Source organism: Nelumbo lutea, chromosome 2, assembly GCF_056320005.1.
Source record: "Nelumbo lutea isolate HS-2025 chromosome 2, American lotus-T2T, whole genome shotgun sequence".
NCBI lineage: Eukaryota > Viridiplantae > Streptophyta > Magnoliopsida > Proteales > Nelumbonaceae > Nelumbo > Nelumbo lutea.
In genome coordinates, this window is record NC_142685.1 from 30,562,882 (window position 1) to 30,576,159 (window position 13,278).

The 13,278-nt window shown below is 35.0% G+C and overlaps 1 protein-coding gene across 2 annotated transcripts; it reads left to right on the forward strand.

Moving 5' to 3' along the window:
- The first annotated feature begins 16 nt into the window (after nucleotides 1–16).
- On the forward strand, nucleotides 17–4,263 carry LOC148869575 (putative receptor-like protein kinase At1g80640). 2 transcript variants are annotated; one of them, XM_088967963.1, is made up of 10 exons: nucleotides 17–562; nucleotides 1,135–1,305; nucleotides 1,481–1,707; nucleotides 1,809–1,941; nucleotides 2,057–2,120; nucleotides 2,255–2,351; nucleotides 2,548–2,647; nucleotides 3,131–3,249; nucleotides 3,414–3,503; nucleotides 3,711–4,263. In XM_088967963.1, exons 1-10 carry the CDS (start codon nucleotides 391–393, stop codon nucleotides 3,873–3,875), a joined length of 1,338 nt encoding a protein of 445 aa, XP_088824089.1. In that variant the 5' UTR covers nucleotides 17–390; the 3' UTR covers nucleotides 3,876–4,263. The 2 variants fall into 2 exon arrangements, with proteins under 2 accessions (XP_088824089.1, XP_088824090.1); XM_088967964.1 differs by having other exon boundaries at nucleotides 107–562; nucleotides 1,487–1,707.
- The last annotated feature ends 9,015 nt before the right edge of the window (nucleotides 4,264–13,278 follow it).

Below are 13,278 nucleotides of genomic sequence, written 5' to 3' on the forward strand. Positions count from 1 at the left end.
GATATCATACTCTTTCGGCATCCCAAATAAATGAGGTTTAATAAAGGGTATCTTGGTCATGTGCTTCTTCAGTTCTTCTCTCCATTTGCAACACACATCTGATCTCAGTCTCAGACTCTCAGCTTTTAGCCTTCACCTTTTGATAACTGCCACATTATTGTTTTGCATTAGTTCCTGTTTTCCTTTCAACAGTCTTTTGTCTCCTGGCTTTTGCAGAGAGAAAGGAAGATTAAATTAAAAAAAAAGTTGGGCCAAATTCAAAAAAAGGCAGAAGATCCAAACATCAATTCCTACCTAGTTTTCCCAGATTTCCCTCTCTTTCTTTATTTGTTCCCGTCTTTGAGCAAGACAACAATCCATTCCTCTCTGTTCTGTGTTTTTCAACAGGAAATGAAGGTTGCTCCTCCTCCTCTTCTTCTTCTACCCATTTGGGCTTCTTGCTTTCCTCTTCTCAGTAATGCTAGACCAGAGCCCTCGTTTTCCACAATTTCTGCACCTGCCTTGTCCCCTGAATATAAACCCATTTCTCCAGTTTCTGCAACAATGGCGGCACTTTCTCCAGGTACTCAAGCAACGCCTTATTGTCTTGTGTGTTCTTTGTTCTTTGTTTTACATCATGGGTTTTTGGACTTCTCGAGTTCTGTTCATTTGTAGGCTCGTTTCCTGTTTTTCTAGATGGGTAAAGTAATATGTTTATCTTTTTTTTTTTTTTTTTTTTCCAAATTCAAAATTCAAACTTTTGAATAAATTTATTCATTAAATTTACCAAACAGAGGAAGTTTAAGAAATTTGTTTTGTTTCTTATCTGTTCTCAGGGTTTATGGGTTTTGATCTTTAATTTCATTTTTGTTTTTCCTTCCCAATTCTCTCGGTGAATCCTTAAAATGTCTGAATCATTTGTATTTGATTTGATCACAAAGGAAAAACCTTTAGTACCCTTTTTTTCCGTGTCTTTTCTGTCCATTTTTCCGGTGCTTAGGCACTTGGCAAAAATACGTACAATGCTTGTTGTTTTTTCTGCGACTCGAGGACAATTTCTGTGCTCTCTACTGCTTTCTTTTACTGGGTTTGATTCGTTTCCTTCCCAAGGTAGAAATTCGCTCAACTGTGTTTCTTGAATCTTTCTCAAACCAGGGGTGGAAGACGAAAGAGCACAGGAACATCATCACTTAGATAAGAAATTGCTAATACCACTTATTTTTACATCCTCTGCCTTGGGTATAATCATGTTATCGCTCCTTTGCTGCTGGGTTTGTCGACGAAAGAACTCAAAAAACTCCGATCCAAAGAGCATACGGAGCTCAGGTATCAACATTTCCCAAAATAACCCACTTCACTTCTCTTTGGTTTATTTTTCTGAATCAACTGAATTGCAGAATCATATGTATTGTGCTTCTCTTCTTAGATCTTTTCTTCTCTTCTTTTTATCCCTCTCTTAGAATGTTAACGAGGTGATGCTGATAGAGAGGTCTTGCATTAGGTTCAGCTTTGGGTAAATTAAATTCCTTGAAGACGACTGGTAAGAAGGTACCCGTTTCTGTGTTTGATTATCAGTTGTTAGAAGCAGCCACAAACAACTTCCGGGAAAGTAATGTTGTGGGGGAAGGTGGCTTTGGATGTATTTACAAGGCTCGCTTTGACGAAAACTTTCTTGCTGCTGTAAAGAGACTAGAGGGTGGAGGGCAGGATGCAGAGAAAGAATTTGAGGTTCTATTCTTTTTTTAATAATCTGGGATTTCTTGTGGCTTGTTTTGTTTTGTTTTTCTGTCTTAATGATTTTGGTTTTCCATTATAAACTGAAATTGCAGAATGAGGTGGATTTACTGAGTCGCCTACGACATTCCAATATCATTTCTCTTCTGGGTTATTGCATTCATGCTGAGACAAGGTTTCTTGTTTGTGAATTGATGCAGAATGGATCACTTGAAACCCAATTGCATGGTATATCGGTATTGCTTTCTTTCTTTCTTTTTCTTTTTATCTGAGATTGCTAAGTCCAAAAAGAAGTTACAAGAAAGTGAACAAGTAATGATTTCTAATTGGTTTCATGTTTTAGGACCTTCTCATGGGTCAGCTTTAACTTGGCACATCAGGATGAAAATTGCTTTGGAAACAGCAAAGTGAGTTTGCCACATTGTTAAGTCTGATTCTTATATTCTCTTCTTTAATCACTTCGTTTCTGACTTTCTGCAATTTCCTCGGTCCATGCTTTCCTATCTGGTCTTGACTTGAATGGTGTAATACTTTGATGCAGAGGTTTAGAATATCTACACGAACACTGCAATCCTCCAGTAATCCATAGGGATCTAAAGTCATCAAATATTCTTCTGGATTCCAATTTCAATGCAAAGGTAAAAATCAAGCAACTGGTGAGACTTTTCTATGTTTTTTTTTATCAGTATTAAAAATATAATAATTTAATTTTATCACCGAGATAAGTTGGTCTCTTGTGGTGGATTTTTATCCTCAGTCTATAGTGTTGCTTTACATTATAGTCTCTCTTTATGAAATCCTCTAAATATGTTCTACAAATTTGTCTTGATTCAGCTCTCTGATTTTGGTCTTGCTGTAACTTCTGGGGCCCAAAACAAGAACATTAAGCTTTCTGGTACTTTGGGATATGTAGCACCAGAGTATCTTTTAGATGGTATGTGAACTGAGTTGATTTTTTTATATTAATTTGGTGATCTGCTGATTAGTTTTCCTCCCCATGCTCTTAATTCATCTTTCACGAACCCTGCTCAACCTATATGTGAGGAAATAGTTGTGTTTTTTATTAACATTTCTTCCTTTCTGTCTTTTCCCTTGAATGGGAGATGTAGCATGCATTTCTCATAGCCTCTAAAGGATGCTATACCAAATGCATCGATGTACAGCTGCTGCAAATGCGGTGACTTGGTTTTTGTGCTTTAGGTTGAAGACCTGTGACTAAGTTTTCCTTGATATTAATGTAAATGTTAACTTGTAAGAAAACTGAGTGTATTGCATGTGGACCATCAATAATGTCCTTAAAGATTATGAAACTGGCATCTCACTGTTTCAACATATTGAATTCCAATTTTTGCTATGGAGAATATAGATGAAAAGAGATCATAACTTGCCATAGTGTTCATGATTGTTGAATTTTCAGGTAAGTTGACAGAGAAAAGTGATGTCTATGCTTTTGGAGTTGTCCTTTTGGAGCTTCTTATGGGAAGAAAGCCTGTAGAAAAGATGGAATCAACTGAATGCCAATCTATTGTCACATGGGTATGTTCTGCTGTAATTCCTGTCACCTGTCCAGGCAGGACTATTACTAGGGAAATTTCCAATCTTATCCCTAAGTTTATCGAGTTTTGCAATTTTGATTCAATGAACTAGTTTTTGAATCCTTGAACCTTAATGATTTGGTGTTTCACTATCTGCACTTATAGGCCCTGCCTCAGCTCACTGATAGATCAAAGCTTCCAAACATTGTTGATCCTGTGATCAGGAACATGATGGATCTGAAACACTTATACCAGGTCTGTGAACTACCCTCAGCTCCAGCAGAGAGTTGCAAACTACTTTTATTATAAATAGAAGTTAAAATTAACCTTTGGTTTCATGTATTATGTGGTATGTTTTTGTGAGCTATCCTTGTACTACATTAGGGATTATGACTTGAGACTCCATAATCAGTATAATAATGTGGTTTTCCATGCTTTGTCAACTACAATATTATTGTGTAGGTTGCTGCTGTAGCTGTTTTGTGTGTGCAACCAGAACCAAGTTACAGGCCATTGATAACAGACGTACTGCACTCCCTTATCCCTCTTGTTCCTGTTGAACTTGGGGGAGCCCTGAGAATAACAGAATCTGCACCTTCAATTGGTCCCAAGCCCTCTTCACACTGATCATACAAGTTGGCACCAGGGCATGCAATTTTTTCGCTGGACTGCACCATATCAGGATCTTCAGTTGCTCCAAATACAGGTTGATGGTTTCATATCAGTTTCAGTTACTCAAGTAACACAACTGACAATTTCATATGGCTAGACTGTTCTTCCATCAGTTCCATGTATTCCTGCTATCTGCTAGGATGATTACTTTTCTTCGGAGCTGGGGAAGTTGAAACTTTGTCCTGTTACAGTGGAAAGGCTTTGGTTCACAGTTGTAAATTGAAGCAAAATGATTTAGTTGTTGCATACATTTCAAAATTACCTGTGAAGGTGAGGAATGTTCGAAAACTGTTTAGCAAATTGAGCAAATCACAATTTTTGGCCTTACATTTCTGAAGCAAAATCAGTATTGTCCTTTGGTACTTTTTTTTTCCTTTTTTGTAGAAAGGATTATTGTTCTTTGGTAGCGTGCATATGATTTTGGGGGTGGGGAGGAACCAGAAAATGATCTCCCCATCTATATCTTATTTTAGCACATCCATTGATGGTAGTATTGAGAACTTTCATCTGAAAATGAGAGAGGGAAGCCTACTTGCCTATAAGTTTAAGCTTGCCATTAGCTCATAAGCTCATTTAGATCTAATTAGCCTTTTGGCTTCCTAGTGAAATCAAATGATAGCATTGTGGCTTTCTTCTACATTGGATCCATTCTCGGTTATCAATAAAATAATGGGACGAGGTCATTTCAGCTTTTCCTTCTTACTGAAGTACTATAGAGCTTATATGGTTTTACTGTTGCAAACACTGAAAATGTAGAAACCCAAAGACAGGAAAAAAATAGCTTTGGTGTTAACCGATGAAATAACTGGAAATTACCCATAGGAAGAAGCTCAACCCAGCATAAAAATGAGATTGGCTTTGAGGTTCATAAACGTGAGAAACCCAAAATTCCTAGTCAGAAGGCCAAACACGGCATACAATGATACAAACACCAGAAAAGTGGGAAACAATTTCTAAGAAAGCCAGACGGAATAATGGATTTAGATCATCCAGTTGGAAATTAGCTAAGCCACTTTATTCTGGTTGTGCGACAAATGTTGCAGGGAAGGCAACTTCTTGCTCTCATCCAAGCTAAAGAGCAATGCTGATGTATTCTTCCAAGCTAAAACCAAATTAATAATAAGTCTTCTTGATGGTCATCTGATACTCTTCCTAGGGCTAGGGGTTTCAATTGGGTTGGGCTGGACCAGGTGTATGGAAGGCTGAAGGGCTTAACTGTTGGCCCAAATCTGAGTTTGGATGGAGTGGATTTGGCTTAACATTGCTTAAGGTAGACTAAATTTTGGGCGATGCATGTATGCATGTGTATGCTAAAAGCTTCTCTCCTTCACTTCACTACCTATATAGAGTTTTTTCCTCAACTTTTCTTAGTTAAAATCGTCTATAGTTCTACTCGTAATATTGGTCCAATCATGGTACACCACGTCAGCTTCAAACATATGGGACCCATCTATCATCCTGAGCTACTTTGAATTAATTCGAGGTTTCTCAAGCGAAACTAGCTTAAAATTTAAAGCTTTAGATTTTGGTTCAACAATTGCTCCAACAAATAATAAGAAGAAAAGTAAAAAAAAGGGCTTGGCAGAAAAATATTCAACAAATTATTGGGCCAATTAGGGATGTGAATGGGTTGGGTGCAGGGCGTTGTTCAAACCTGACCCAACTTGAACCATATATATAGAGAGAGAGATTCCAATGCTGCAATGTCAACAGGCTGGGTTCATCGCAGGTTCGTCTCAATCCAAACCAGACCCAAAGCCCGATTAAGGATGACCTGACCCTAACCAAATATGGTTGGGTTAGTGCAGGTTTATCACTGCTGTATTTCGAAACGATGTAAATAAGTGTGAATGCAAATATGTAGAGTGTAAAAAGGTTTATATAAATTGTAATGAATTTCAATAAAGCAATATATATATATATATATATATATATATATATATATATATATATATATATATATCAAAAGCCCACTTGAATGCAAATTTACTTCTTTTTTATTGATGTATTTTTGCATCTTATTATCAATGTAAATATGCATTGGTCTGTCATTTGTCAATGCATAAATGTAATATTATCAAACACAAGCAAAAGTAAACCAGAGTGCAAATCTACTCTGAACCGGGATTTACACTCCATTTGCATTGTTTCCAAACGCGGCCTAAACTCGATCCACTGACAACCCTAGAGCCAATTAGATCTATATCTAGCAAATTCATAGAGTTAAGGTTCTTAGCAAAATTTGTGAAATTCCTTAATAACTTTTCCTCAACTTTTTGTTTCTCTTATTTTCCATCAAACCAAAAACAGCCGTAGGAGATCACTGTGCTACAAGTCAAGCATATCAGCTCATCTTGACTATTTATTTGACTCTTGTGTCTTTCCCTTTTGAAAGAAGAAAATTAAGACTTTTAGAAAGAATTTAAAACAAGTTTTGGCCTTCCCTAAGGGGTTGCCCATAATTCTAAGTTCATTGAAATAACGGAAAATATACATACCTACCTACATACATATATTTTGGTCCCAGACATTTCCGTGTTAAAGATTTTCTTGCATTTAGGCTATATTTGAAAACGGTGTATCTCAACAGCCCACCCCCATTTATGCCATGTTGAAGCTTGTGGGCAATCCAGATCAATAAGGCAATTATGCAGTGGATTCCACAATATGGTTGGTTTTGTTTTAGACTTGATCCAACCTTGTATTGGCGTTCAGAAAGCAAATTCCAACTGTAACTCTATTTATCCATTCAAAAGCAAATCAAAAGCAAGCACTTCTTGTGGTGTTCAGAAAAGAACAAGAAAGAGAGCAATTGAGAAGGGGAAAGGCTTACCTGCTGATGGGTGTGGTACAACTGATCAGTACCAAAAAAGCGAAAAAAGAAAAAAAAAAAAAAGACTTTTGCCTGTGGTCTAAGAACTTTAAGGTCACTGCCTGCTGTTTCAGTTAAGGAAGACCATTGCAGCAATCCAAACGGCCATGAATCATGTTGAGGTGATGTTCTCAGGCCTAGCTTGTGCTTCTTCAGCTTTCTCATGGCAAGCTCTCTCACACTCTACTAGGATGCTGATGCTTCTTCCTTATGCCTATGCCTTTAGGTCTTTTGATTTGATTTCATTTCATTTGGACTTTCACTTGTGAGCTGACCTTACTGATTGGAACAGTGTCAAATAAAAAAAAAGTTAGCTGCAAGTTGATGCTTGGTGAATAAATTCTTCCTCATCAACATTTAGTACTTTGTGATGTAGTTGTTGCTTTCATGTTTGCCTTTGTTAAAGTTGAAGTAAATATCTTTCTTTACCAAGAAACTGTGCTGGTCTTTTAATCTAATTCTGTTCAAATGATTCCGTATTTCCATCATAGTAGTTTTTTCTACTTTGGCATCTTTTTTGCCTTCAAACCCATTTACTAGAGTCTATTACGAATAAATTGAACTATAGTGTGTGAAAGCCCAACACAAAACCCCCAATTCTGTTCAAATGATTCCATATTATGTGATTTTGTTTCTTCTAAAAATTGATTACGTATACATAGTGGAATCCAGATTTTCTATTCATTTTCTCTACCCACGCCCTATTTGCAGTACATTGCAGCCGTACATCTCACAATATAAAATGGCGATAGAGAATTGTGGACAGAAAATCCAGAATATACATAATGATTTACCATTTTAACCCTCTTAGGCTTAATTTGGAAAGAGTATAAATACAAATATGCACAATATAAATATATACAAATAATATAAAATACAAGATTTTACACTATATATTTGTATTTGTTCTCCTTTCAAATGGGCCTTATTGAATTCTTAGCTAATGCTTTAGAAGTATCTTTTCAAAAGCATACTTTTTTTTTGGCAAATTAAGACTTTAATGATAGATTAATTTGACTATTAATAAGATAGCATCTGATTTTGAAATCACCTACACTCATATAGTTAGAGAAGGAAACACGATGGCTGACTCTTTCGGATGTGATGAAAGGAATAATTTTACTTTCTACTCGAAACATGATCTCCCAATACAATCAAGGCTTGCATCATTTGATGATCAGCTTTAACTCCTTAGGCTTAGATTAGATTCATTCGGTTTATTTCTGCATGAAGTTAATATATCTATAAGCTAATATTAATTCCCCCTTTTATTTTTCTATTTTAGTAAAATCCACAGTGCCCCCTCGACCCAGAGTAAAGTTTGGGGTTAAAAAATATTAGATGAATTTGAATTTAGGGCCTCGTTCTTAGGTGGGCCCAACTGACAAACCATTAGAGTGCATGGGCTATGGGTATTATTAGGAGCAAAAAGTATCAAATGGCCCTTGATGCAAGGCATGAATGGTTCATATATTATATCATAGTATAGTCAGATTTTCATCTTTTCAATGCAAATGCAGTTACAACTAACAAGTTACTTCAATTTCATACTTGCATTCGATGGTGTAACTTGCGTGTGCTTGGATTGATTTTTTTTTTTTCTTAAATTTGTTCTGTTTGGTATATTTTTATTTTTACCTAAAACATTTTAGATTGATTACAAATTTGTGATAGAGATTTTTTTTTATCTAAAACGATTTTGGGTTGATAAATACAAATATATAGTTATTTTTACTTAAACATCAAATTTGATGTTTCAAAGATAAACTTAATGATCAGTCCTTCACATGCTTTTTTTTTTTTTTTTTTTTATTTGAAGTAACCCCTTTTGCTGTGTTTGGTTGAAATGCAAATTTATTTGCATTGATGCAAAACTATGGCAGTGCAAATGTTTTGCTGTGTTTGATTGCAGTATAAATGAAGTAAAATAAGACCTAAAGCAGAATGAAGTAAAATCCAAAACAAAATTAAACCAAATTTTATATATATTTTTTTTCATTTGTACTAGTATAAATAAAATTGCACTGCAACCCAACACAGCCTTGGTGTCAAGAATGTATGGGGAATTCTTCCAATGGGATACTCAATTTACACCTATGCTTGCATTTCCACTGCATTATTACAATGTCTAGTGGTTTTCACTCTAGACATTGTTTTTCATTTTGGATGGCTAGAGTGGTTTTGGATCTGAAATTTCACCCTAGGCTCAGTTTAGAAATATTATACATACAAATATGTACAGTACAAATACATATAAACTAATCTATAAAATATAAGGTTTTGTATTCTACATATATGTATTTGTACTCTTTCCAAATTGAGCACTATAAATTCTATGAACACTTTAGAAGACCAAAATGTAGTAAACACTACGGTTGTTTTTCGATCCATGGGCATTGAAATGGCAATTGGAAATTACACCAAATTGAATTGGATTCAATGGATTTAAGTCCAATTGATTTGATTTTCTTTGTTGTTTGGGTATTGGATTTGAATCATGCAAGATTCAAAATATCGATACACCCAATGTGTCGGTAGAGGTGTGTTGGTAGTTTTTTTTTTTTTTAAATCCGGTTCAGAGGAGACGGTTTAAGGTCCATCCATCCCCTGAACCAGTTAAAACCCCAATACATCTTCTGTAGGGACGTATCGGAAAGCTCCTGATACGATACGTATCGACCAATACGTATCAATACTTTGAACCTTAGAATTATGTAGTGGACTCATGGAGAAGAGCAATAATAAGTTAGATCTAGACTTCTAGAGTAAGATTTAGTTCCAGAATTGAATAAAGATACCGCTTTTATTTAGATCCAGATATAAATAGAGCATCATGTGCTGGAGTAGGACTTGAAATGGAATGTATGACCCTGTTTCTATGCCTACATTTGCTCAGTTTAGGTTTATATTATTTTATATATATTTGTACAGTATATATTTATATTTGCACTCCTTCCAAACTGAATCTTAACAACTTTGGACCCAACCCAAATATTATCACAGAGATTTTATCAAAGTTCTTATCAAATATAGATCCAATTCCAACCATATATGGACATTGCTTTAGAATTCGATCTGAGCGTTGGATACAGATATACCCCTATATGGTCTAAGCTTGCATCGATCTGTATCTAATTCCTCATTTGAATGTGGATTTAGTTTTGGATGGATTTGCATGCATATCCAATTAACATACAAATTTGGACTTGGGTTATAAAAAAAATTGTCAAAGGCAGGCAAAGGTTCAAACAATGGAAGGTAGGCTCTCCATGTTGTATGTCAGTGGAGTCTGTGTTCCCCTGCCATTACCCACTTATTAGGTCTCGTACAGAAAACAAACTGAACTCACCCTTTTAGCATATAAAGTTTGTATATACGGAGAAAGAGAAAGATACCATTCTAGACTATTCTGATTTACAAACTTTAAATTGTTAATAGAACAACCCACATAACACTAGGCATGCATTGAAGATTGTTTTTGGGGAGTATTCCAAATATACGGCAGTAGTGCCTTATGGTAGGTTAGTGGAGAAAGTTTTTGGGCAGAAGATCTCGAGTGCTAATTACAGACAGTACCTGGCCTAGGGCCTAGGGGTGCAACTCGGGACCCGAGTTAACATTTTACACTGTTTTGGGCTTAGGCTTCGGGTTGGATTCATGAAAAGTTTGACAAAATCTCAACCTCAATCGTCCAATAAGTTGCACTATAACCTTTCACCTATGGGGGCTACAACCACATCATTAGGGGTGTCTACGGTTCGATTAATCGAATCATGGACAATTTTTTTAGATCGAATCGGTCCTATTATTTTTTCGATTTCTCCAAACTGAAACCGAACTGGTACTACTGGTTAACAGGTTTATCAGTTTTGGTTTTTGACCGGCTTGGTTTTTTATATTTATAATATATATTATATAAATATATGTATAATATTATATTATAAATAAATTATTATAAATATAATATAATATATGTATATATTTATATAATATATATATAGAAAATATGTGACATATATTAAAAATATATATAAAATATACATATAAATATATATACCGATTAATTTAATTAACCGCATTTTCTGGTTCGATTTTCTCAGTTCAATTCGATTTTTCTGTTTTTATGGACACCCCTACACATCACTGATGTCAAAAAAAAAAGATGCATTATTGCGAGATCTAAACCTGTCCGAAAATTTATGATTCATATGTAATTGAATCCGCTTTGACAAATGGAGCATTTTGCAATGATCCCCCAAGGTGGAGAGAGAGAGAGAAAGAAAGATGTTAGAGGGTGTTATTGAGAATGCAAGGTCTGTTTTTATGTTTTAATTTGAGGTTGTTGTGTATGTGTGGGGTGGGGGGTTGAGTGGGTTAGGGAGAGATTTTTGTATCTGGGTTTGGGGAATGCAGGTTTTGTCCGCTTTTGTACTTTTGAACGTTTCATTTTAGTAAAATCTCTGAAAGTAAAGTTTGGGGATAAAAAATGGTGATTGGGAAGGTGACATAGTAGAGATTATATTTAAAAATTTAAAAGTTTTTACAAATATATATAGTTGACATGGACTACTGCATTTTAAGCATATAATATAGATTTATAGCTAGAAGGGACCCATGTGATGTATAAGCTATTATTAAAAAGATGCATATGTTACATTCACGTTCTTAAATGAATTGGTTGTGGGTGAGATTAAATGGTCACATATAATTTCTTATTTTAAAAAATTCGAAAAAACCACAAAGCTCTTAAAGAGGTTGGCTTCCGTCAATGCAAAACCAGTTTGAACAGTCGTTACATCTTTACATCGGAAATATCTCCATACATCTATGCTTTATTTCATGAGAAGATATTCCCAATGTAATGCTATGATACAGACTTTGCACTGATTAAATCCGATTTCACTCTTATAAACGGTTGAAAAGCAGTTTGAGGAATCTAAATAGACTTACAACTGCATTTTAGAATATGGTATTGATACCTAAAAATTTAATAATAGTTATCAAAGATCTCACTTAGGAAAGAAGATATTGGTTTCAACTAACAGTTCAATATTGGTTTGAATTTTGAACTAATCAGCATGCCGCATGGATGCTTTGCCATTGCACCTGTACCCATGGTATTTGTTTATGGTTTTGGTGATGCATCTGTCAATATTGAATATTTGAATCCGTCGCGCATTAACTTCAGAGATCGGATTCGTACTTACAACATCGTGATTATACTGTTTCTTCAGTCCCTTCCAGTATTAGCTTGTATTCGGAATATCTCGTACTTAAATGCCTTTTTCATGGGGCTTATCTTCAACTCTTCAATTTCATTTATGATAAAAAACGGAAAAGTACCGATAGGCTCAATGCATATTTTCGAATTCCATTGCAGAATTATAACATTTAAAATGTCAAAAATCCTTATTTTATACATCAATGTCCATTGACACCTGCCCCAAATGTATTTTAAACCTAAAAATTCTAATCTTAAGTTAAACTTTCTTTATTCTCTTTAAAAATTATATATTATTTTTTTGGGTTTTGTCGGTTTTAGTTGATTTACACACCAAACAAACCTAAAACTGATCACCTTAGGTCAAATTAAATCGATCGGTTTGGCCTAACAACCCTAAGCCGTTGAGCTGCCATGTATGTGTCCAATAGGTGAGCAAAATAAATAAATTTTCTTGGCAAGGATATGTGGAGGCAACGTTTGGTAAAATCTAGAAACAACAAAGTGAACAATCAGCCGACCATGAAGGATGTCCTACCAAAGAATTGCTCTCTCATCTTCTTATTAGTTTCTGTTTTTGTAGATGCTTGATTAATTGATATTTTAGATGAGCGATTTGATTGCTCACCATAAACACTCTTTTCTTTTAAGATTCCCTGTGAGAATTGATTTAGAAATGCGTTGGGTTAGTGCAACGTTTCACTTTTAGCTGTAAAATTTTTGACAATTAGATCTGATGTCTATATTTTATGAAATAAAATAAAATATTCAATTTTTATGTATAATTTAAAACTACAAGTTTCTATTTTTAAAAAATTGGCTTAAACATATGATGTACGTAAGGTTTGAAGTATATCGATACGATACGTTCTAAACGTATCGGCCTATGTTGGTGTTTTTTTTTTATTTTTTTTATATTTCACTTTTTTTTTGAAATTGGTTCAGAGGGGCTGGTTTAAGGCCCGACTACGCTCAGAACCAGTAGCTGATCCGGCCTAACCCCTGTAGAGACGTATCAGAAAGCCACTGGCATGATACGTATCAGCCAATACAGACCAATACAAGATACTTTCAACCTCAATCATATTGTATCTTTTAGTTTTCGAAATACTTGTTTATATAAAAAGTACAAGGTTTCAAGTACTAATACATTTTTGCCAATACACAGAGGTGTATGATATTTTGAACCTTGAATGTACATGCTTAGTATAGACTACAAATGTCTGGTTAGATATCAGTCCTATGGGCCAACACAATGCCACCAT